General features: G+C 41.4%; 1 protein-coding gene across 4 annotated transcripts in view; it reads right to left on the bottom strand.

Moving 5' to 3' along the window:
• The window catches only part of xrcc4 (X-ray repair complementing defective repair in Chinese hamster cells 4), a 53,340-nt gene that overhangs the window by 20,451 nt on the left and 7,889 nt on the right, over window positions 1-25,000 (bottom strand). For all 4 annotated transcript variants that reach the window (XM_039779236.1, XM_039779235.1, XM_039779234.1 and 1 more), the window contains exons 4-6: window positions 13,864-14,030; window positions 12,689-12,820; window positions 10,697-10,836 (exon numbers count right to left, since the gene is read on the bottom strand). In XM_039779236.1, coding sequence (XP_039635170.1) covers window positions 10,697-10,836; window positions 12,689-12,820; window positions 13,864-14,030 — 439 coding nt within the window. The remainder of the gene's footprint in view (window positions 1-10,696; window positions 10,837-12,688; window positions 12,821-13,863; window positions 14,031-25,000) is intronic.

Consider the following 25,000-nt stretch of genomic DNA (forward strand, 5'->3'; position numbering starts at 1 on the left):
CGGGGTCTGCTGGTCCATTCTTATATACTGTATATGAATAGGACGGATGCATGTTTATGTAGGTGTGTTGCTTCAGTACATAAATCACAACATAGTTTTAGGGGTGTGGTGATGACATCATCGATAAGCAAGTATGCGGCTTCTCCGTCAATACGAAGACACAAGGGGTGCGTTTTTGAATTTCTTAACCCTGGGACCAGGGTTCAAAAAAGTGCGTCTTCAGGCAGCGGGTTTACAGAAAGTGTTTCCGTGTGGATGGCCCGTAAGAAGCTCAAAAAATCAGACAGCAGACACAGTTAGAGACGAGCTGGTGAACATAACGGAGTATTTAGCAGCTAAAGAGACAGATATAAGTATTTTCATAAACAATTTATCGGTTTGTGTCATTACTTTATGAAACTTCTCTGATCCCAGATTGTTAAAGGTGAACATTTTCTGGTGTCTTCTCTCCTCTGGGACAGTAACCTGAATTATTTTTGAGTTGTGGACATTTTAGGACGTCATCTTGTGCTTTTGGGAAATTAATTTTCCTTGACTTTTTAAACTGGGTAGAGAGGGCATTTATATTGTGTTCTTTTTCTCTTAAAAGGGGGGCCGCTGAACTCTGTTATGGGCTCACTTATGGGCTCTCTGGGATAAACACATTCTTGGTCTTTGGTCTAACGACATATGCAAATTGTTTTGTAATTATGGTTTTGGGGATTTGTTTCTTAATAATGAAAAGCTGAATATTGGTTTGTTTAAAGAATCTCTGTTTACTAAAGACAAAAAGCAGTGGGCTGATGATATATGGGCTAAGCCAAAATTGCGTATTTTTGTAATGATAAAACCAGACTATGGCACTGAAATATGTTGTATATAATTTGTCAAAAAGGCAAAGATCCTTATGTGCTCAAGTGAGATCTGGTGTTTTGCCTTTGACTATTGAAACAGGACGATATGTTAATGTAGAAGAGGAACAACGGATCTGTCCTATGTGTTGTTTGAATGATATAGAAAATGAGTTCCATCTTGTTTTCTATTGTCCTTTTTATTGTGAGCAGCGTGATTTTTTATTTTGTAGGATAAAAGCAGAGATTGATCTGGTAAATATGGATGATGCTCAAAGATTGAGATGGCTGTTCACATATGAAACATATAAATTGGCTAATTATTTAGATAAAGCCTGGGAGAAGAGGAAAAAAGCTCTTTATCGAGTGTAGATGAGAACGGATTGTTTGTGTGTGGTATATGTATATACATGTATGTATGTGTATGTCTATATATTTGTATTCATGTATTTGTTCAAAGGATTTGTATATGCAACGGGAAGAAGTTTGTTGAATAAGTGAATATGTGGTGTCTTGTAATCCCACGTGGGATGGGCCAAGATGTTTGGCATGACACAGAAATAAAATATAACTAACTAACTATAAACCAAAATACACATTAAGACGTTGTATTACAGCTGCCTGAACAAAATACAGTGCATGTTCAGACTTTTATCACATTTAAAATCCCTTCATAAAATAACTTCAATGATTAAATTACACTCATGATTCCTGCGGCTGAATAGGGAAACAGTGGTGTGTGTCAGGCTGTTCTCATGAAGCATTCGTATAAAAAGCTGTGGAAAGTAAAGCAATAATTGGTATTTATTCCATGTATTTAGTAGTCAGCAGCACATTGAGAAGACACAAGACTTTCACCCAGGAAACAGGTGTTCATGTCCTGAAGAAGTTAAGGAGAAAACACAAGACTTTCACCCAGGAAACAGGTGTTCATGTCCTGAAGAAGTTAAGGAGAAAACACAAGACTTTCACCCAGGAAACAGGTGTTCATGTCCTGAAGAAGTTAAGGAGAAAACACAAGACTTTCACCCAGGAAACAGGTGTTCATGTCCTGGAAGAAGTTAAGGAGAAAACACAAGACTTTCACCCAGGAAACAGGTGTTCATGTCCTGAAGAAGTTAAGGAGAAAACACAAGACTTTCACCCAGGAAACAGGTGTTCATGTCCTGGAAGAAGTTAAGGAGAAAACACAAGACTTTCACCCAGGAAACAGGTGTTCATGTCCTGGAAGAAGTTAAGGAGAAAACACAAGACTTTCACCCAGGAAACAGGTGTTCATGTCCCAGGAGAACTACTTAAAGGCACCGGTGTTTTAACCCAAACCACAATCTTTTTTCTAATCTTAACTAGTCGTTTTGGTGTCTAAACTTAACACTGTCATTGCAGCATGACGGTCACCGTTTCTCTGCTAAATTTAACTGTAAAGACTTCTAAACCTAAAGGACAAATCTGGCGTCGAACGACGAACGCCGTGCAACCAGTAACATAGCTCAAGCACGGCACTCGTCGTTCGACTGATCCTGACCGTTTTCCCAAGATGGCGCCTGCCTGTATAAGTGAACGGTATGGCCTTTATAAACTCTTTTTTGCGCCGGATTTGTGATGTGACCGGCCAGCGGTCGCCTAATTTCGTAAGATATCATATGAAATGGTGTGCGAGTTTTCGTACAATATCATGCGTATTGTACAAAATTGTATAATTGTATTGTCGGGATCCGATGGGGCCGGGTTCAGACAGATATTTAGAAATGATGTCAGGGTTCGGGCTCGGTCACATCTGTGCGATAAGGCAGAGATCTTCAACAGGGGGTCGGGGACCCCTAGGGGGGTCCTCAGAGTTAGAGCAGGGGGGCCAAATTATTGTTAACTTTTTGAAAGTTCTTTTCAAAAACTAATATATCTCAACATAATTCCAACATATTTTTAGCAAATATAAATCAGCCTATTGGTGAAAAAACATTGATGATAGGCTTACTGGCCTATAGGTAAGGTAGGCACTAAGGCCATCTACAGATACAGTTCATTCTAAGGATTCACTGTGCCACATGTGTTGTACAAAATAATGCCAATAATTATAATAGCTTAGTATTCTATGCAAAATAAAATATGGTTATAAGGTTGCCCACACATTATTGTAGGCCCAGTTTAATATGCAACTTAATTTTATACAATATATGTAGTAGGGGGTCCCTGCTCCATGTCTCTCCGTTAAGAGGTCCTTGGCTTAAAAATCGTTTAAGACCCCTGCGATAAGGCATTGAACATTTTAATTTTAAAAACAGCTTATTATGTAGGTGCGCTTGTTGCCCAGTGTGTGCTGATGAGCTCATCTGTTGATATTTCCGAATGCCTTCCTACAGCTGCTTAATAAAAGCTTTCCACACAAACAAACGTACATGTGTCAGTATGAGAAAAAAAAAAATTTGATTTTAACTGTGTCGGGCTCGGACAAAAATGTGGCCCGATCCGCACGCTAACTTACACACAGAAATACAAAAGTACAAATAAATGAGTTTTCCCTGACTTTTAACTGGGTGGAAGCATTAAAAGGTTTTCACCACACACACCACACACACACACACACACACAAACCACACACACACACACACACACACACACACACACACACACACACACACACACACACACACACACACACACGTTTTGTTGTGTGGATGTTTCTGTGAAGCCTCTCTGACCAGCAGCAACCAACACTCTCCACACATTCACCACACAAAACAAAGCCATGCACACACAAACTGAAACCAAGAACTTCCCTTAACCTCGCCTCCTTTGCTTCGGTCGGCCCGAACTGGCAACACGCGGCCGTCTGACTCACAGTCGCTCGTGGCAACGGCAACAACACAAATCTGGGGGAGCTTTCCCCTCATCAGATGGAGGGAAAGACCCGAACAACGGGGACACATACGTCGCTGAAAACAACCTTGACGAATCAAAAACGAACCCAACCTGGCTGCGGCCGATTCAACATGTGTGAGAAAGTGGAAAAATCAGGGGGCGTTAACAGCTGAAAGGAGAGGGGGAAAAATTCCTCTCACAGCTCCGCTCAGCTCCATGAGAGCCATGTTGAAGAACGTAAAGCTGCTCTAATCAATATTTTAATAATCAATAAAGTTGTCACTTGTGTTGAAGAAAAGCGACAAAAAAGGGACAAAATCCATCATATATTTGATATTTTTGAATCTGGACATTAAAAAACCTAATATGAACCCAACCTGGCTGCAGTTATTTGAACATGTGTGAGAAATTGAAAAATGAAAAAAAAATGAAAAAGTGAGAACCCCCCTCGACAAAATCCATCCGATATGTGATATTTTTGAGTCTGGACATAACAATTTTGATGAACCCAACCTGGCTGCGGTCATTTGAACGTGTGTGAGAAAGTGGAAAAAAATCGACAAATATTTACAAAACCGTGACAAAAAAAAACTACAAAATTCATCCGATATTTGATATTTCTTGAGTCTGGACATAACAACTTTGAAAAAAAGCCTTGATGAACCCAACCTGGCTGCGGTTGTTTGAACATGTGTGAGAAATTAAAGAAAACAAGCGAAAAAAATTTACAAAAATAAGGGAATACAAAAAGTGACAACAAAACAAGCAAGTTTTTAGTCTGGACATGAAAATCTTTAGAAACACCCTAAAAAACTCTGATGTACCCAACCTGGCTGCGGTTGTTTGAACGTATATGAGATAGTGAAAAAAAAAAAAAACACAACAAAAAGTGTTCAAAGGTGTCCAAAAAGTATCAAAACAGTGGAAAAGACGACATAATTCAGTCTGGACATAACAACTTTGAAAAAAAGCCTTGATGAACCCAACCTGGCTGCGGTTTGAACGTGTGTGAGATAGTGTAAAAAAAAGCCACAACAAAAAGTGTCCAAAAAGTATCAAAACAGTGGAAAAGACGACATAATTCATCCGATTTTTGATATTTTTGAGTCTGGACATAACAATCTTGATGAACCCAACCTGGCTGCAGTCGTTTGAACGTGTGTGAGAAAGTGGAAAAAAGCGACAAATATTTACAAAACAGTGACAAAAAAACGACAAAATTCATCCGATATTTTGTCTGGACATAACAATTTGAGAACCCCCTCCCCCTAAAAACTCTGATGAACACAACCTGGCTGCGGTCGTTTGAACGTATGTATGTATGTATGTATGTATGTATGTATGTATGTATGTATGTATGTATGTATGTATTAGTGAAAAAAGCCACAACAAAAAGTGTCCAAAACAGTGACAAAAAACGACAAAATTCATCCGATATTTGTGAGTCTGGATGTGAAAAATTGGGGGAAAAAAAGCCTCGATGAACCCGACCTGGCTGTGGTCGTTTGAACGTGTGTGAGAAAACAGTGACAAAAAACGACAAAATTCATCCGATATTTGTGAGTCTGGATGTGAAAAATTGGGGAAAAAAGCCTCGATGAACCCGACCTGGCTGTGGTCGTTTGAACGTGTGTGAGAAAGTGGAAAAAAGTGTCAAAAAGCAGAGCAAAAAAGTCACTGTCTGCGGTGGAAAAACCAAGGGGCGTTAACAGCTGAAATAAGGGCAAAAACTCCCCTAAAAGCCCGTCTCACAGCTCTGTTCGGCTCCCTGCGAGGTACATCTGTACATGACGGGTAACTGATGTTGTAACACACACACTTACATCCATCCGTCCACCCTCCTGCGTGCCGCCCCCACCCACCCACCCTGGCCCGTCTGGGAGCACACGTCTGGCTGATGAAGTGGAACGTCAAAGTTATGAAGCTGCTTGTAGTTTAAGGTGTTTTGGGATGTCGGCCAACGGAGGCCCAGGACTCTGCATTACATAACTCCTCAGTGATGTCATGGTTAGTTTCTGGGCACGAATAACACGCAGAGAGTCGGTCAGCGATGGTGCAAACACACACTCTGCTCCCGTGACAACAGCTCCCGGAATAAATCATATTCATAGTTATATTTTACAAAATGTGATTTTTAAAAAGGGCTAATTTCAAATAGTTGTTTTTTTCAACCAGGATGCTATTTTCCCATGCATTGGTGTTTAAGGGACTAAAATTGGTTCAGTATTCAGAGCGAGAACGCTGTAACCGGCAGCCGCGAACCGGGCTGCAATGTAACCCTACAGGACAAATGTTCAGGGTCAGTCAGCGTCCACTAAAAGTTCTGTTTTTGTCGCTGACAGACTCAGATTATTATTCTGAGTGTCTGACAACATCATGGAAAGGATCCCTACAGAGATAGACATTTTAGTTAAAGAGTAAGATCCTTTTAGTTTAACATGAAACAGCTCCAAAATCTCCATCACCAAACTCCACCAGACTCCATGTAAATAATCAGGACTTTTAGTGTGTATAGAGCCAGCATATCTTCACCAGACTCCATGTAAATAATCAGGACTTTTAGCGTGTATAGAGCCAGCATATTTCCACCAGACTCCATGTAAATAATCAGGACTTTTAGCGTGTATAGAGCCAGCATATCTCCACCAGACTCCATGTAAATAATCAGGACTTTTAGCGTGTATAGAGTCAGCATATCTCCACCAGACTCCATGTAAATAATCAGGACTTTTAGCGTGTATAGAGCCAGCATATCTCCACCAGACTCCATGTAAATAATCAGGACTTTTAGCGTGTATAGAGCCAGCATATCTCCACATGTAAATTGGTGAATTAAGGGTTTATTTCAACCAAACCAGAGTGGTGATAGTTGGAAAAGTGGAATGATGAACCAAGATGACTTTTGATAATTTTTTTTTTTAGTTTCTGTCGACTGTGAAGTGCATTTTACGATGATAAAAGTCCTGATTATTTACATGGAGTCTTATGTAGTTTGGTGATGGTGATTTCGGGGCTGTTTCATGTTAAACTAAAAAGGATCTTACTCTTTAACTAAAAGGTCTATCTCTGTAGGGATCCTTTCATAATGTTGTCAGATACTTAGAATAATAATCTGAGTCTGTCAGCGGCAAAAACAGAACTTTTAGTGGACAGGAACTGACGCTGGACATTTGCCAGTTAACGTTACATTGCAGCTTATTCCGTCTCGCTTCAAACTGCACCAGTTTCAAAGATTATTGTTCCCATCAATCACTAAAAAAAAACATTTAATGTGAAAATATTGGAGGACTTTTGTGGCACAAATTATTAAGGGGTTAGTATTTGTGGTCAGTGATGTCACAGCAGGTGTTTTCCATCAGCCGTGAAAGGCGGAACACCTGCAACTTGTGTGATTTTCTGCCTACTTATTTTTAATATAACGTTGACCTACACGTTCAAATGTACTTTCTGTAGATGCTGTGTTAAAGTTCTTGTCTGAAAAACTCACTCCACAGCGGCCATTGTGTTGACGTAGACGTAGGATAATGGAGACAAGGTCAATAATGTTCCTGGAAAAGTTCCCCTTTTAAGGAATGTTGACACAGAGCTGGAAATTGTGTCGCAATTTTGGGGAGTTTACACTTTTACTTGAGCAGCACTTTAACCAGAGGGGAGGAACTCATCAGTGAAGTGGGATGTTGTAGAATTTAAATGGGATTCAAGTCTTAAAAATTGCTCTCTTTCTGGTTGTCCAAGTGCTGGAAAACTCAAAACATCCTTTGTGAACATCCTTTAAAACAGCCAAGAGAAACATCAAAGAGGCTGTAACACTGTACAGTAGAGAGTCTTGGTTCCAAAATAGGATTCCTGCATTCAGGGTTTTCTGCATCAATCGTTCTGAGAAGCAAAAACATTTTGTTCATGTAGAATTTATGCACGTCGTCATTTAAAGGCAAGACGCTACAGGGAAATAGGCTCAACGCTAAGGTTTTTAAATCACTTGTCCGGTCGGGCAAGTAAGAAAAAAATAAATAAAAATGTACTTGCCTGAGGTCAATTTTTATTGGCCTCTATAGATTTTATTTTTTTTTTTTTGAGGAAAAATGCCAAAACCCCCCCGGAAAAGCACCCAGTCAAAAGAAGTACATAATAAAACATCAAACTCCGGAGGAAAGAAAAATCTGACAAAATGCGTTAAGGATGTAAACAAAAAAACCTTAAAATATAACGAAAAAATGTCAAACTTCGGAGGAAAAAAACAACAAAAAGAGTTAAAAAAAGAAAAAAGTCTAAAAATAAATTTGGGAAAAAAAGTCAAAGTTAAAGGAATATGCCACCGTTTGTTGAAATAGTTCTTATCACGGTCTCCCCTGGCTGTAGATAGGTGGGCCAACGCATTTTTTTGTCTCAGTGCAAGTAATTAGGTTGTTTTTTTTGTCTTTTGTTGGCTCACTTTTACTCACAACATGCTAACCGGCAACATAGGATTCCATTCACTACGCTAAGCTAACTAGCGTCGGGGCTGCCGGTGTTGCACCGGACTAAAACGATGCATGCACAAAAAATGCGTTGGCCCACCTATCTACAGCTAGAGGAGACCCCACCTATCTACAGCTAGGGGAGACCCCACCTATCTACAGCTAGGGGAGACCCCACCTATCTACAGCTAGAGGAGACCTCACCTATCTACAGCTAGAGGAGACCTCACCTATCTACAGCTAGGGGAGACCCCACCTATCTACAGCTAGAGGAGACCACACCTATCTACAGCTAGAGGAGACCCTCACCTATCTACAGCTAGGGGAGACCCCACCTATCTACAGCTAGGGGAGACCCCACCTATCTACAGCTAGGGGAGACCCCACCTATCTACAGCTAGAGGAGACCCCACCTATCTACAGCTAGGGGAGACCCCACCTATCTACAGCTAGGGGAGACCCCACCTATCTACAGCTAGAGGAGACCCCACCTATCTACAGCTAGAGGAGACCCCACCTATCTACAGCTAGGGGAGACCCCACCTATCTACAGCTAGGGGGAGACCCCACCTATCTACAGCTAGGGGAGACCCCACCTATCTACAGCTAGGGGAGACCCCACCTATCTACAGCTAGGGGGAGACCCCACCTATCTACAGCTAGGGGGAGACCCCACCTATCTACAGCTAGAGGAGACCTCACCTATCTACAGCTAGGGGAGACCCCACCTATCTACAGCTAGAGGAGACCTCACCTATCTACAGCTAGGGGAGACCCCACCTATCTACAGCTAGAGGAGACCCCACCTATCTACAGCTAGGGGGAGACCCCACCTATCTACAGCTAGAGGAGACCCCACCTATCTACAGCTAGGGGGAGACCCCACCTATCTACAGCTAGGGGAGACCTCACCTATCTACAGCTAGAGGAGACCCCACCTATCTACAGCTAGGGGGAGACCGTGATGAGCCCTATTTCAACAAACGGTGCTGTATCCCTTTAAATAAACTTCAACCAGCATTTACCTTTTTCACGGCAGACATGTCGACATGTCATAGTAGGAAAAGCACAGGTGTATTCAAAACCATTAGTGATGGCTGCATTCCATTTAGGAGAGACCCTGGTATTAAACCATTAATGATGGCTACATTACACTTAGAAGAGGTCCTGGTATTGTGCATGCTGACTCACTGAAATATCTTACTGGGACACTTGATGGAACTGAGCCATCGTTAAGGTTATCAATCTCAGCTGTGCTTCTCCTACTTTGACAAGTCAACATGTCTGCTGTGAAAAAGGTCCATTAAGCGCCAATTCAATTCTTGATTGGCCAACATCACATTCAAATCAAGGGATTTACAACGCCCGAATCATGGGTTGTTATGTTGTTATATTGACTTGCCCGACGCAGTGTTTTTATTTGCTATCCTTATTGTTGAACCCTAATAGCTTAATATTTAAACAGATATCAGCATGAAACTTCCCCAATATCTGAAATGTTATGTCTAAACATGCAACTGAGGCAGGATCTTTTTAAATATATGCTAAAGTTAAGAGTTCAAAATATTTTTTTTCATTTTGTTGACATATCCAAGTCAAAGTTTTTCCAGAGGGGATTTTAGATATCTCTTTTTATTACTCCTTAAGTCAGAAAATACAATGTTAAAAAAACATAAAGAGAGTAAGCCAGCATCACGTTGTGTAATCCTACCATGTACAGTAAGTAAGAAGACATGCTTAACCACAACATGTAAAATAATACTGTTATATTAAAACAAGCTCAGGAAGTTAAATAGTTCAGTATTTATTGAAAAAAACTTCCAAAACCAACCAGGGTTTTAAGGCGGGCTGGGTACCGAATTCAATGCTTTCTTTAGGCACCGACCGAATTCCTCTAAAAAGTATTGAGTATCGAAAAAATGCCTCGTCATTCAATACCCAATTCCAATACATAAGGAGTAACTCGCATCACTGCAGTGAGCCAATCAGCACGCAGGATGCTTCTAGCAAGATCTAATAATGTTTGTGATTGGCTGTCTAACGTTACACACTACACATTACTACATGAGGAATTCCTCACGTAGTAATGTGTGTGTTATGTTAGTAATGTTAGTAGGAGCTGAAACATAAATAAAAAGATATGTGCCGTAATGTGTAATGTGGTCATTTGTTTTTGTTATAAAGGATTTTATAAAATGGGTGTAGCAATAAAAAAAAGCGTGGGGCACCGGGCTCAAAAAAACCTTTTTTTTGTTTGTCAAAAAAAATTGGGGCGATACCCAGCCCGCCGCCGGAGAGGAAAAAGCCGCCTAGTTTTAACAGAAAGAAGAGGAAAAACTGAGCATCCAGTGGATTGTTTTTTAACATATTAAGCTGGAAATAAGCTCGTAACATGAGGAGAATAAAACTAAACTCAAAGAAAAAGAAGTCTGTTTGATACAGAGGAACTAGTTTTCTTTGCGGTTCACATTTAAGGGGTTGTAACGGAGGTCAGAGGATGCAAACGAACAGACGCAGCAGGCTGCGATGCGTCACGGAGAGCAGGCTTACCCTGGGTCGATGACGTGGAGGCTGCTGCAGTCGACTTCACTTCCTCTGGCTCCTCATCGGTACTTCCTGCATAGTCATCCTCTACCTGACCGCCCGCCCGGTCCGATTTTACTGAATCATCCTTTTTCTGTCCCTCAGAACTACAAAACAGACAACATTAATTTCAGTTTTACAACTATTAAAACACAGTAGTTTAAAAATAACCCACGAAACTTTCATAAAATGGTAATTAAATATCATGACTTTTACAATCAAAGAGGTGAATCACAGAGTTGCAGCAATCACAGGAACTGGCGTCAGAGTCTTGAGCAACAATTTTTTTTGTCCTTTTTTTAAATGTTACTTCTTTTCTTGTGACCTTAAAGGGTAACTCTCGCCACAATGCAACCTAGGGTCTTTTTGTGAATGTACCAGAGTCAAAACCTTCGTTTAAAAGCATAATTAGGTACACAATGGCCGACCGATATTACGTCCTGCCTAAAGCGTGAAAAAATCAAGTTCTCGCTTCAGCATTCAAATGCAAGGTTTCGGAAAGCATGGGGACCTTTTTTGAACTCATTCCAGGCTTTATAAATACTTATTAATCAAGCACAGTTTAAAGGAATTACACTCTATCCAGTCACTTATCATGGATTATCATTGTGACAGGCTGATAAGGACATAAGGACATTGGCAGTGATTTGGGAGGGATTATTTTGAGTATTTTTTTTATTGTTTTTGGTTTGATTTACAGTATGTGGCATACGCTGTTTTTTTTATTTATTCCTTTCAAATAACATGTCTTTAACAAACTGACAGCTTTGTACGTTAGTACTGAAAACTAAATAAAAAGATTTTAATAAAAAAGAAAAAAGAAAAAGCATAATTAGGACGGAAGCACCACTTTTAAGATTGACCGTATTTTCGGAAGCACCACTTTTAAGATTGACCGTATTTTCGTTTTCAGTCAGGTGGCCTTTTGAATGGGAAAGCTAGGGGCACTACTATGATCACATCAAAATCACTTTTTAAAAAACACTAAAAAGGATCGACACAACATGAGACTGACATCTTGCCAGTCAAAAAGTGTCGATCTCCGAGTGCGAATGAACGGACTCCATAGGAGGAAATGTCATTCTTATACGAAGTTCCTTTTCCAACTACAATCAATATTAATTTTCACTAACGACAAAACAACAAATAATCCGTGCATCTATATGGAACTAAGCTTTAGGAGCTTTCCATGCTTACTCTCCTCCCTGTTATGTTGCATTCGGAGATCGACACTTTTTGACTGGCGAGATGGCGGATAGCGTAAAAAACAACAGCTAAAGTGAGTCGTTAAAACCTTTCTTTAGTAAACTCTGTGTTCACAAACAATGTTCTCAATGCTGAGTTCATGTGTAGAGCCCCTGGTGATTCTTGGAGGAAAGTCTCATGTGGTGTCTCAAGCCTTCTTAGTTTTTTTAAAAATAGTGATTTTGATGCGATCGTATTAGTGCCCCTAGCACTCCCATTTAAAAGGCCATTTGACCGAAAATGAAAATACGGTACATCTTAAAAGTGGCTCTTCCGTCCTAAATATGCTTTTAAACAAAAGTTTGACTTGGGTACATTCACAAAAAGACCCTAGGTTGCATTTTGGCGAGAGTTACTCTTCAACACGCCAGTGGTGTGACGAATAGACAACATGAAAATGTGAAATAATCTCCTGCGAAAATTTTGCATCAAAACTATTTATAGATGTAAATAAATAAATAAAATGTAAAAAAAAAAAAGTAAGCTTAGCGCCAATTCACATTTCAAAATCAATTTTTTCTCTTTCTCAAAATACGAGAATAAAATACGATTGGAATATATATTTAGGACGTTATGTGCAAAACAATTGAGCATCAATTGAAAAAAAACTGCAACATTCAAAGTGTAAGGTCTTCTCGGTAAAGCTAAGTTTTAAGGAGATAAACCTGTACAAGGTGACGGGGGGGGGGTAAAGAACTACAAGTCTGTGGTTACCTGGTTTCCTGCAGGTGTGTGACAGCTTCCTGTAGACTTCGGATCTTAGCTTTCTTCTCGTTCAGGACCAAAACAAACCGAGAGTACAGCTCTGTTTCCAGGGTTTCTTTACCCTCGGCGTAACGCTTCAATCTTAAACACACAAACACACGCAAATCTTAAAATCTTTCTTCATCAGATAATATCCTGGAGGACGTTCATAGTACACAAATGTCTCCCTTTACGAACTAACAGGCATAAATATGTTTAAAAAAAGTACGTTGCTATACTGTACTGTAAATAGCACAATTTCTAAAAACGTCTCCAAACTTTCGGACGTTTCTAATGTGGAAATCACACACTACTTAAATGCTGTTATATGCACTATTGAAAGTAAAAACCTAGCGTTTCAGTAAAGTATATGAGAGAGTTTAGCTGTGAGAGATTTTCACTTGTATGTGTCTGAGGTAGGGCTGGGTACCGAACGTCGATACTTTTATGGCAATTATTTATCTTTCGGTGCCAAATTTCGGTTCCAAAAGCGTCTGAGCGTGTAAGCGCAAGCTTATCTGTCCTCTCTGCATATTGACACAGAGCGGAGCTCCGACCCACGCACACACGCACACACACACGCACGCAGAGGTGCGGACGGAGTAAACTGTTTGCAGTTTTGTTGAAGTCACAGAGAGTCACGGTTGGTTTCAAGCCTAGTTACAGTTTTTTAAAACTTCACGCAGACAGCGTGATTATAATGGCGAGCCGAAAGCGGTCGCGGTGCTGTTGATGTTACACTTCCTCTTAGACAAACAGGCACAACGGTGGTTTCTCTGCCCTGGTGACTGACTGACAGGCTGAGCTTGCAAAGCAAGGCACTTTTAATAATGTTACTCTGAGTGAGCAGTTTTACCAGAATGTTTTAATTTTGAGAACTGTTTTGATTCACAATTAAAGTGGAAAATAAAAGCTTTGTGTTTAATGTATTTCTGTTGATGTTGAAATGGATTTTAAAACATATGGTATCGAAAAAAGTATAGTTAGGAACCGGCATTGAAACTGAGGTATCGAAATTGGCACCGGATCGAAAGATGTTGAACCCAGCCCTAGTGTGAGGTAATTGTGAATTATGTCCCAGATGGCCCCTCACAGAATCACCCCCCCCCCTGCCGGGTTCTGGTTGTTCGGTGTGGTTTGTTTACTCTGCAGTGATGCGTTGCTGTTCTTGTCTCAGTCTTTGGTTCTCTTCGTCCAGTTTTTGGTTAAGTCGCTCCAGTTTGTTTCCCCGCTGCAGGCTGTGGATCAGGAACTCTCTCACTGCCTCCGCCGGCTCCGGGACGGCCTTCAGCAGAACAGAACCCAACCGGAACTGGAAGAAGTGAACGGAAATGAATCAGAAAACAATGAAAAATCGGAGGGTAACGGCTAACGAGATAACTGCTTCAGTTCCCCGCCATAAAGGGCTGTCTGAAAACACGGTAAAGCGCTGAAAATATTCTAAATATAGCGTCAACTTAAACTGATTTAGTGTCTAAAATCTGTTTAGCTGCTGCCACTGAAATAGCTCATACAACCACACTTCAAAATATCTCAACTGTCCCTTTAATCTTGACGATCCTCTCTTTTTTTGAGCAAGGTCTGTTTATTAAAGTGCTCATATTATGCTTTTTGGCTTTTTCCCCTTTCCTTTATTGTGTTATATATCTTTTTTGTGCATGTTATAGGTTTACAAAGTGAAAAAAACCAAAGTCCCCCCCAAAGGGACTTACCATCTCCAACAGAAAACACTGTTCACCAACTGCTCCAAACAGCTCTATTGTAGTCCAGCCTTTACTTCAGAGACAAACGAGGTCACTTTGGAACACACGTTATAATGCTCACCTAGCTGCTAGCGTGGCACACCCTCATACTCTGCTTCTGACTGGCTAGTAGTCCTTACCTAGGTACTGTCAGGGTACGCCCTCATACTCTGCTTCTGACTGGCTAGTAGTCCTTACCTAGGTACTGTCAGGGCACGCCCTCATACTCTGCTTCTGACTGGCTAGTAGTCCTTACCTAGCTACTGTCAAGGCACGCCCTCATACTCTGCTTCTGACTGGCTAGTAGTCCTTACCTAGGTACTGTCAGGGTACGCCCTCATACTCTGCTTCTGACTGGCTAGTAGTCCTTACCTAGGTACTGTCAGGGCACGCCCTCATACTCTGCTTCTGACTGGCTAGTAGTCCTTACCTAGGTACTGTCAGGGCACGCCCTCATACTCTGCTTCTGACTGGCTAGTAGTCCTTACCAAGGTACTGTCAGGGCATGCAACAGAAGTGCGATGTCTCACTCTGTAGCTAAAACAGAGAGCTCAACACACAGGGTGAAAAGAGGAGCTGCAGCAATGTGCAGTACAACAAAAATATGGTGTTTTTTGAAAATTAAACCATGTAAACCTATTCTGGTACAACCTCTAAATACAATTATGAACCTGAAAATGAGCATCCAAGATATGAACAAAATACAAACAATCAAAATACATCCACCCACCCACTTACCAGACCAATACTTCTAAATAAAAGCCAGTCACTTTATATATTTACCTGAAAGGAGAAGGAGATAAAAAAAATAATAATAACAAAGGAATATACAATCAGAGATGGCAAAAGTACTCACTTCCCGTACTCAAGTAGAAGTACAGATATTTTTGTTAAAAAAAACTCTGGTAAAAGTAGAAGTACTGATTTAACTTCTTTACTCAAGTAAAAAGTAACAAAGTACAGGCTTGGAAATTTACTTAAAGTATTAAAGTAAAAGTAGCCTTGCAAATGAATAAAAATTTTTTATGAAAAGCTGCCTTGACCACACAAATCTAACTAGAGTGGTAGCTGAGAAACTTCAGTGGACTCTTTATATGCCATTGGCTACATTTTAAACGGATGTCTGCCAATAGGCCTAAAACATGACATATATGAGTATTGTGACAGAGACTGGGACTCCAGGTTAATAAGATTCTGACTGAGTAGTAAGATAGAATTCACAGATCCAGTTTCTCTTTTTTAATCTTCCCCTTAACATTTAAAGGAATCTACATGTATGTGTGTGTGTGTGTGTGTGTGTGTGTGTGTGTGTGTGTGTGTGTGTGTGTGTGTGTGTGTGTGTGTGTGTGCTCCAATATGGCTTCTGGAATGAAAATAAAGGATTAAATTTGAATTACTAAACAGACAACAAACAAACATCCATACTACTAGTGCTAACGTTACCACCATCAAGCCACAATGATTTGCCGCTGAATCTGTTGAGTCGTTGCATCAAGTGCAACGTACAGTATATTCCCATCCAATTAGATCCAATTAGATTGAATTCGGTATTGATGACGCGAAAAATAATAACGGTAACTCCAGTGACATTATTTGAAACTTGTTAGTGAGGACTAGATTAGGACCGTATTTAAAGTTGATTCTGGTTTCCAAGAAACGTGCAACCTAGCTAACAGGTGAAGAACACAAACAACAAAATCACTAGCTAACTTACTTTAAGTTTGCAAGAAATATAGACCAATACAACAACAGGCATACATTAACTGACAACGTAAGTTATACGACTTACAGTTCTCAAGGTATATATGAGAACTGTCAACTGATTTATCCTCTTTTCTCTCACTTTTTTCTCTGTGTGGTTCGCGGTGTAAGGCGCGTGTCCGTGCTATTTTCCGACATGCACTCACAATCACTCCTGATAGACGACCTTTTGTACAAAACTAAAGTAACGAGCCCATTTTCTAAAATGTAAGGAGTAGAAAGTACCGATATTCTTGTTAAAATGTCAAAAAGTTGCCACAAAAATAAATAGTCAAGTAAAGTAAAAATATCAGAAAAATCTACTTGAGTACAGTAACGAAGTATTTGTACTTCGTTACTTCCCATCACTGTATACAATGCATTATGGGATACATACTATACTTCTTCCATTTTCTCAAAAAATGTCAAGAAAAGCTGCCAAATAGTATGAAACTTCAAAACAGACCCTTTGAGAGTATTTTATCTTCTCTAGTTTAATATTATAGATATTGTAACTTATCTAATCCACTTAGAATGTGAAGGGGGTACAAGGGTCTTAGGACGATCCATTTCTGATTTAAAATGGTCACTTAGGGAAAACGTTTACGCACAGATAAGAGGCAGCAAAGCGACTATCACCGCTGACCTCCCGGACCATCAGCTCCCTAAATAACCGACCTTTACGAGGGGAGACGCAGCTGTGTGTCTATACAGACCAGATAAGGAAAAAGGTCAACAGTCAAAATGTGGTCATTGACCTGGCTGGGTGAATGATTTAAGGCGAGACACTTCAGGTTAAAAAAAACAAAACAAAAAACATGAACATTTCAGGAAACTTGCAATACAAAAAAATAATTGTGTAAATGTAAGTAATCCACTTTGGAAGTTTCATGTTTACATATCTATTAGTTAAAAATGTTGACGTGTTGTTCACCTGTATGTAGTGTCTTCTAAATGTCTGAGTTTTACAATCCATTTCTTCAAAAGGTTTTGTTCTCAGACTCTGAGCCCGAAATCTCCACTCTCAACTCTTACAGACGCTAAATTTTTCGCCTAAAAACCAAAAAGTAGCAAGGTAAATGTAGCCTTAAACTGAGACATACTGTAGGTTGCGTCCGAAATTCCATACTAACATGCCATTTAGTAGGCTAAAACAGTATGTCCAAAATCTTAGTATGAAATCAATAGTACATGAATTGCATACTATTTCTGGTGAAGTATTACAGTATGCAAACGCGGGACACTACGCCGGCATAAGTATCCCACAATGCAATGTGGTAGCAACGACAAAGTTCGAACAGACTAACGGGCAGCAACCAAAGCTCTCTCTCTGCAACGTCAAAAAAGCTTAAATTTACATTTCTACGTATACCAATGTGCGATCTTTATCACCTGCGACTGTTGGTCTAGCGGCTTTTCTTTTTCAGTTATTTAGAGCGGAGGTCGGCAGGGGTTACCATGGTTACGAGTCTCCAACGGCGAGGAGGCTCTCAGGAAGCGACGTTGAAAATGACAGCTTGGTGCGTCCGAAAAGATAAACGCTACGGTTTATTTACACAAAAGTATACATATATATACATATAGTGCCAGGCCCGTAGACAGGGGTGGTTCAGGTTGTTCCAAAGACCCCTCCCCTCACTGCCAAAGGTCCATAGATTAAGTCTGTTAACTAGGTTGTTGTTATAATGGCGGCCAATAATTTAAATTCCCCTCAAATAAAAATGATCTAAAACCAAACCAAAGCCCTAATCTTGTTAAAAACGCCACTTCTGTGAATGTGTTAACAATCTAACGCTGGGGGTCTTCAACCTTTCTTCATCTGAGGGCTACATTAAAACCATAAGTGGCCGAGAGCTACACACACACATAAGCTGAATGAAGCTGTTTGTACACGCATGAAATTACAATAGCCAAAGCTTACAAAAAAATCTTAACTTCACGTCAAGGTTCATGACTTTTTGACACTTTTTGTGGGCCACATAGTTGGCTACATCACTGAAAATATTCCTGTCAGGGTCCAAGAAACCATTACTACTTCACACCTCTATTGCCCATAAAGTTAGCTACCCCACTTATAATATCGTCGTAATTTTGTGTCTCAGTTTGTCAACCGATCAGCGAGCTACTGGAAACCTGCTGCTCGCGAGCTACCGGTAGCTCACAAGCTACTTGTTGGAGACCAACTGCTGTAACGTCTAATGTATCAACAATCCACGCAACTAACTTTATGCACTCATTGCAAAATCTTTGATTTTGTGTGTGCGTGCGTCCCGAGAGAAAGACTCCCGAATCCCGTCCTGCTCCCATTTCGTTCCCTATGTTGTCTAAAGTTATCAAATTCTGTTGCCCCCCCCTGTAGCATGTTTGGTTAATCGCGGTCAAATCACTGAGGTTGCCCCTTTCTAAAACGAAATGCCTCGCAATCTTTGGGCGCACTCCCCACATTGCAGCGTCATTTTTTTTATTTATTTAATCTCCGGCTAAGTCCCACTCCTGGTGATTTCTATGCTCTATTCCATCCTTATCACTTTACCAACAGTGAAATTGAATACCGTGACCCGCGGTTGTCACCCTCTACATTGTAGTAAATAGTTTAGGTGCATCAAAAAGCGTGCTCGTTAAAGGGATACCCCACCGTTTGTTGAAATAGGGCTTATCACGGTCTCCCCTAGCTGTAGATAGTTGGGGTCTCCCCTAGCTGTAGATAGTTGGGGTCTCCCCTAGCTGTAGATAGGTGGGGTCTCCTCTAGCTGTAGATAGTTGGGGTCTCCCCTAGCTGTAGATAGGTGGGGTCTCCTCTAGCTATAGATAGGTGAGGTCTCCCCTAGCTGTAGATAGGTGAGGTCTCCCCTAGCTGTAGATAGGTGAGGTCTCCCCTAGCTGTAGATAGGTGAGGTCTCCCCTAGCTGTAGATAGGTGAGGTCTCCTCTAGCTGTAGATAGGTGAGGTCTCCCCTAGCTGTAGATAGGTGAGGTCTCCCCTAGCTGTAGATAGGTGGGGTCTCCCCTAGCTGTAGATAGGTGAGGTCTCCTCTAGCTGTAGATAGGTGAGGTCTCCCCTAGCTGTAGATAGGTGAGGTCTCCCCTAGCTGTAGATAGGTGGGGTCTCCCCTAGCTGTAGATAGGTGGGGTCTCCTCTAGCTGTAGATAGGTGAGGTCTCCTCTAGCTGTAGATAGGTGGGGTCTCCCCTAGCTGTAGATAGGTGGGGTCTCCCCTAGCTGTAGATAGGTGGGCCAACACATTTTTTGTGCATGCATCGTTTTAGTCCGGTGCAACATCGGCAGCTAGTTAGCTTAGCGTAGTGAATGGAATCCTATGTTGCCGTTTAGCATGTTGTGAGTAAAAGTGAGCCAACAAAAGACAAAAAAACAACAACAACCTAATTACTTGCACTGAGACAAAAAATGCGTTGGCCCACCTATCTACAGCCAGGGGAGACCGTGATAAGCACTATTTCAACAAACGGTGGCGTATCCCTTTAAGATACCAGCAGACAAGCTAATCAAGCACAAATTAGGGCATAAAAAGTCACCAAAATGACGTATTTGAAGCTCATAATTAAATAAAAAAATGAGGGGAAAACTGCAAAAAGGTCCACTAGGCAGGCTACGGGCCTGCGTGTTGAGCGTGTAGTGCAGAGTATGCGATTTGAGACGCAACCATTCACTGCTGGGGTGATGTGACAGCAACAAACGTCTCATTTTATCCTCATCTTTTATTTCCTGCTCCCTCCCTCCCTCCCTCCCTCACATCTTCCTCTGTGTTGCTCTGTCACGTCGGGTAATTCACAAGTGTTTAATATTTGCCAGCTCTTACTTCAGCCCCTCTTAGAAACGTCAAGTGAACAAACATCAGACTAAAATACTGCTGGAGATGGAAATAACTCTCCGGCGCTCAAAACACTTCCAGTCGTTGCCTCATCGTTTTCTCTTGGCCTGCGTTTAAGATTTTAACCAGAAACGAGAACGCCAGCGGTGTCCTGTAGCTGTGAAGGCTGTCGGTCTGAGCATGTTGTTGTTGACTGGCGTGAGACACCGGGTGGGTTGGCTGGACAGTGTTGACGTTGGCAAGGGTTTTCCTCTGTTGTCATAGAGACGCTACCGTTTTCAAAAAGCTGTTTCTGACTCACTGATTCACGCTTATTAACTGCTGGACACTTTCATTTTGGGGAGAACCCTCTGAGAGCAGCTCCACCTATTCTAACTTTACTGCCACCGTGGGTGGATGTTGGTGCTGATAAACTGTAGAGCTGCTGAATAGTAAAGTCTTTAAAGTCCCTGCATGTTTATGGGGGAAGAACGGACCTTTCTTTATACAGAGCTTGAACTTGCATCCTCGGGGGTTTTGAAACTAGGGCAGATGCATAGATTGGAGAAGTGAAGCCAAAACATCTGGATCGCCCTTGTAAAAATACAAAAAAATCAAAGTACACGCGAAATAAATGTTTGCCAATGATGGTTTCTGTGATCTTAAGTCAGTGTTTCTCAAAACGGGTTTTTTTTTCCTGCCATTTCCTCGCAAGACAGGCAATATCAAACCTATACTCAAAAAAGGGCTCTCGCTAACTTTCAAAAAGTTGTAGGCTTAAATACTTCCATTCGGAAGTAAATCCAGGTTTTTGTTGGTCAATGGCACGATCACTTCCCGCTGCCTCAAGATATCAATACGCCCAGAATGCACCTGAACACACCTCCCTGTAAGACCAGCACGCCCAGAATGCACCTGAACACACCTCCCTGTAAGACCAGCACGCCCAGAATGCACCTGAACACACCTCCCTGTAAGACCAGCATGCCCAGAATGCACCTGAACACACCACCCTGTAAGACCAGCGCGCCCAGAATGTACCTGAACACACCTCCCTGTAAGACCAGCACGCCCAGAATGCACCTGAACACACCTCCCTGTAAGACCAGCACGCCCAGAATGCACCTGAACACACCTCCCCTGTAAGACCAGCACGTCATCAGCAGTCTGATTACACAGGTGTCACTGTAACGTAATTATGAGTTTAACATGTTCATCTCCCTGTATTCACTTTTTTAGATGCTAACTGCATTTCTTTAGCTCTGTACTTCTACTAAAGCAGAGTCACAATAGTACTTGCAAAGTAAATAAATTCATTCAAATTGAATAAAAGCGGCACAGAGTAATAATGATCTGTACACATACAGCAAATTATATTTGGACGACCGAAAGAAAGAACTACAACACCACAGAACTTAAAAGGTCCCATGGCATGAAAATGTCACTTTATGATGTTTTTAACATTAATATGCGTTCCCCCAGCCTGCCTGTGGTCCCCCCAGAGACTTCAGATACAGTATTAGGGGACCACTAAGGTCTATATAAAAGAGACTTCAGATACAGTATTAGGGGACCACTAAGGTCTATATAAAAGAGACTTCAGATACAGTATTAGGGAACCACTAAGGCCTATATAAAAGAGACTTCAGATACAGTATTAGGGGACCACTAAGGTCTATATAAAAGAGACTTCAGATACAGTATTAGGGGACCACTAAGGTCTATATAAAAGAGACTTCAGATACAGTATTAGGGGACCACTAAGGCCTATATAAAAGAGACTTCAGATACAGTATTAGGGGACCACTAAGGTCTATATAAAAGAGACTTCAGATACAGTATTAGGGGACCACTAAGGCCTATATAAAAGAGACTTCAGATACAGTATTAGGGGACCACTAAGGCCTATATAAAAGAGACTTCAGATACAGTATTAGGGGACCACTAAGGCCTATATAAAAGAGACTTCAGATACAGTATTAGGGGACCACTAAGGTCTATATAAAAGAGACTTCAGATACAGTATTAGGGGACCACTAAGGTCTATATAAAAGCATCCAAAGAGCACCATGTCAAGTAACGTTGCATGAACATAGGGAAATTGAGACTTGTTGAAAATTATTTACACACAATACTCACAAATGTAAGACTTCTCAAGGCCTAAAATTTTGATTTTGAAAGTCTAGACTTTTTAAGACCCAGCAGAAACCCTGATAATGACAATAAGATTGAATCTGAAAATGATCTTTGTATGTTCTTGTGCTGCGTTTGTTTCCTTTTTGGGTGATCTAAAGACCGTTCCCCACTCTGTCTGGTGGATAATAAGGATGTATTCTGTTGTATTCATATAAAAATGATTTGTTTGTACAGTTACTGTGGCCATCTGTATCTGATTAAACTGTCAGATTAAACACTCAGTTGTGGGAAAATCTACTGAAGCCAGTGGATTTAATAACAGAAAAACATTTGTGAAACACAACCAACATTAATAATAATAATAACAGAGGCCTCTTTTGTATGTGTTATATACTATAGGTGCTAGAAGTCAGACAGACAGACAGACAGACAGACACACACACAGACACACACCCCCCCGAGAGAGACACACACAGAGAGACACAGACAGACACACACACACACACACACACACACACACACAGACACACACACACACCAAGAGAAAAACATAGATAGAGACACAGACACACACACAGAGACACACACACACACACACCGAGAGAGACACACACAAACCGAGAGAGACACATAGACAGACAGACACACACACACACACACAGAGAGAGACACACACACACACACACAGAGAGAGAGACACACACACACACACACACACACACACCGAGAGACACACAGCAGAGAGAGAAAAAAAAAAAAAAAGAGAAAGAGACACACACACACACACACACACACCGAGAGAGACACACACAGAGAGAGAGAGAGAGAGAGAGAGAGAGAGAGAGAGAGACACACACACACACACACCGAGAGAGACACACAGAGAGAGAGACACACAGAGAGAGAGAGAGAGAGAGAGAGAGAAGAGAAAGAGAGAGAGAGAGAGAGAGAGAGAGAGAGAGAGAGAGAGAGAGAGAGAGAGAGAGAGAGAGAGAGAGAGAGAGAGACACACACCCTAACCCCTCCCTCAGGTAACACCTGTGTGTGTCTCTCACTTCGGGCCTCTTTCGGTGTGTTGCAGCTTTAACAGGAGCTGCGATTAGAGAGGAATGACCCAACGTTAGACCGAGGCCTTTCATTATGACTCATAACATTTAATGACATGAATTACTTTTGGGGGGGGAGGGGGGGGAGGGAAAACGGGGCGACACCAACCCCCCCTCTCTAAATCCCCCCTTTTTCCTTTTTTTTTTTTCCAAAAAAAAAATTTTTAATTTTTTTTTTTCTTTTTCTTCTTCTTCTTACAGAAAACAGATGCACTTAGGTTTCCATTCAGTCATAATTACCATGGCAACAAGGTTTTGTGTCTCCATCATGAATGAGTGTGTTCACCCCTGAACACACAGAGACTGTGTTTCTCACACCAGGACAAACACATTAAGATATGCACGTGTGTGTTTAGTTGGTTTCTAACAAACATAAAAAAGGTTTCCCAACATCTCCCGAAATCCCCACAAATCAGGAGCAACCATGCCTCTGATCAGGGCACAATCGTTTAAAACAATCGACGATCCCAGGATATCAGTTACCTTGGGCTTCCTTTGTGTTGGCAGTGGATTTGTGAGGACTATGGTTAACTGCTCCTCAGATCTCTGCAGGGTAAATCCAGACAGCTAGCTAGACTATCTGTCCAATCTGAGTTTTCTGTCGCACGACTAAAACTACTTTTGAACGTACACATGTTCCACCAAAACAAGCTCCTTCCTGAGTCTATTTTGCAGAGTCTGTGCAGAGTTTTGCACCACCCATGACGATTGTGATTGGTTTAAAGAAATGCCAATAAACCAGAGCACGTTTTCCTCCCATCCACGAATGCTGTGTGGACTAGCCAGACCCTCCTTCAGCGCACTTTGGAGGAGGGTCTGGCCACACACACGGACATATTGAATCACACACATGGAAACACACACATGGACACACACATGGAAAGACATTGACACACACATGGAAACACAGACATGGACACACACATGGAAACACAGACATGGACAAACATATAGACACGAGGACTATGGTTAACTGCTCCTCAGATCTCTGCAGGGTAAATCCAGACAGCTAGCTAGACTATCTGTCCAATCGGAGTTTTCTGTTGCACGACTAAAACTACTTTTAAACGTACACATGTTCCACCAAAACAAGTTCCTTTCCGAGACTATTTAGCAGAGGCACCTTGGCTCTGTGCGGATCTTAGCCCCGCCCCAAGACGACTGTGATTGGTTTAAAGAAATGCCAATAAACCAGAACACGTTTTTCTCCCCATCCAGGAATGCTGTGTGGACTAGCCAGACCTTAAGAAAGTCCGACATTAAATTTGATCTGCGGCACGCTGAATTTTTATATCTCTCAACAATGCTTTATTTGAGATTTGAAATGGTTCAGACGCTGCTGAACGGGTGGCGGCACGTTTTAACCCTGAAGATAAAGAAAAAACATCCTCCGGGAACAAAAAAATGAAAATCCGGCCAATAGACGAAGAGGTTTTACTCTCAAGCGTCGGATCGCGTCCTTCGGCCCTGAGAAGCTCAACTAAATGATGAAGTGGAGCTGGGCGAGAGAACGTTTAAAGCCAACTGGGGATCGACCGATTTTTTTCCATCAGCCTTAGCCGATGACGGATACAGGCTGCCAATTTTCTTGAGCCGATATTTGGAGCCGATATTCTGCTTTTGCTCTCCTCAATTTACATCATAAAAATCTAAACCCTGCCACGCTGGATTTGTTTTCGGAATCTGCTCTGCCATTTCTTTAAACAGAATCAACAGAAACACACTTCTGCAATCATCTTACATTCACATCA

Source organism: Perca fluviatilis, chromosome 17 (assembly GCF_010015445.1).
Source record: "Perca fluviatilis chromosome 17, GENO_Pfluv_1.0, whole genome shotgun sequence".
NCBI lineage: Eukaryota > Metazoa > Chordata > Actinopteri > Perciformes > Percidae > Perca > Perca fluviatilis.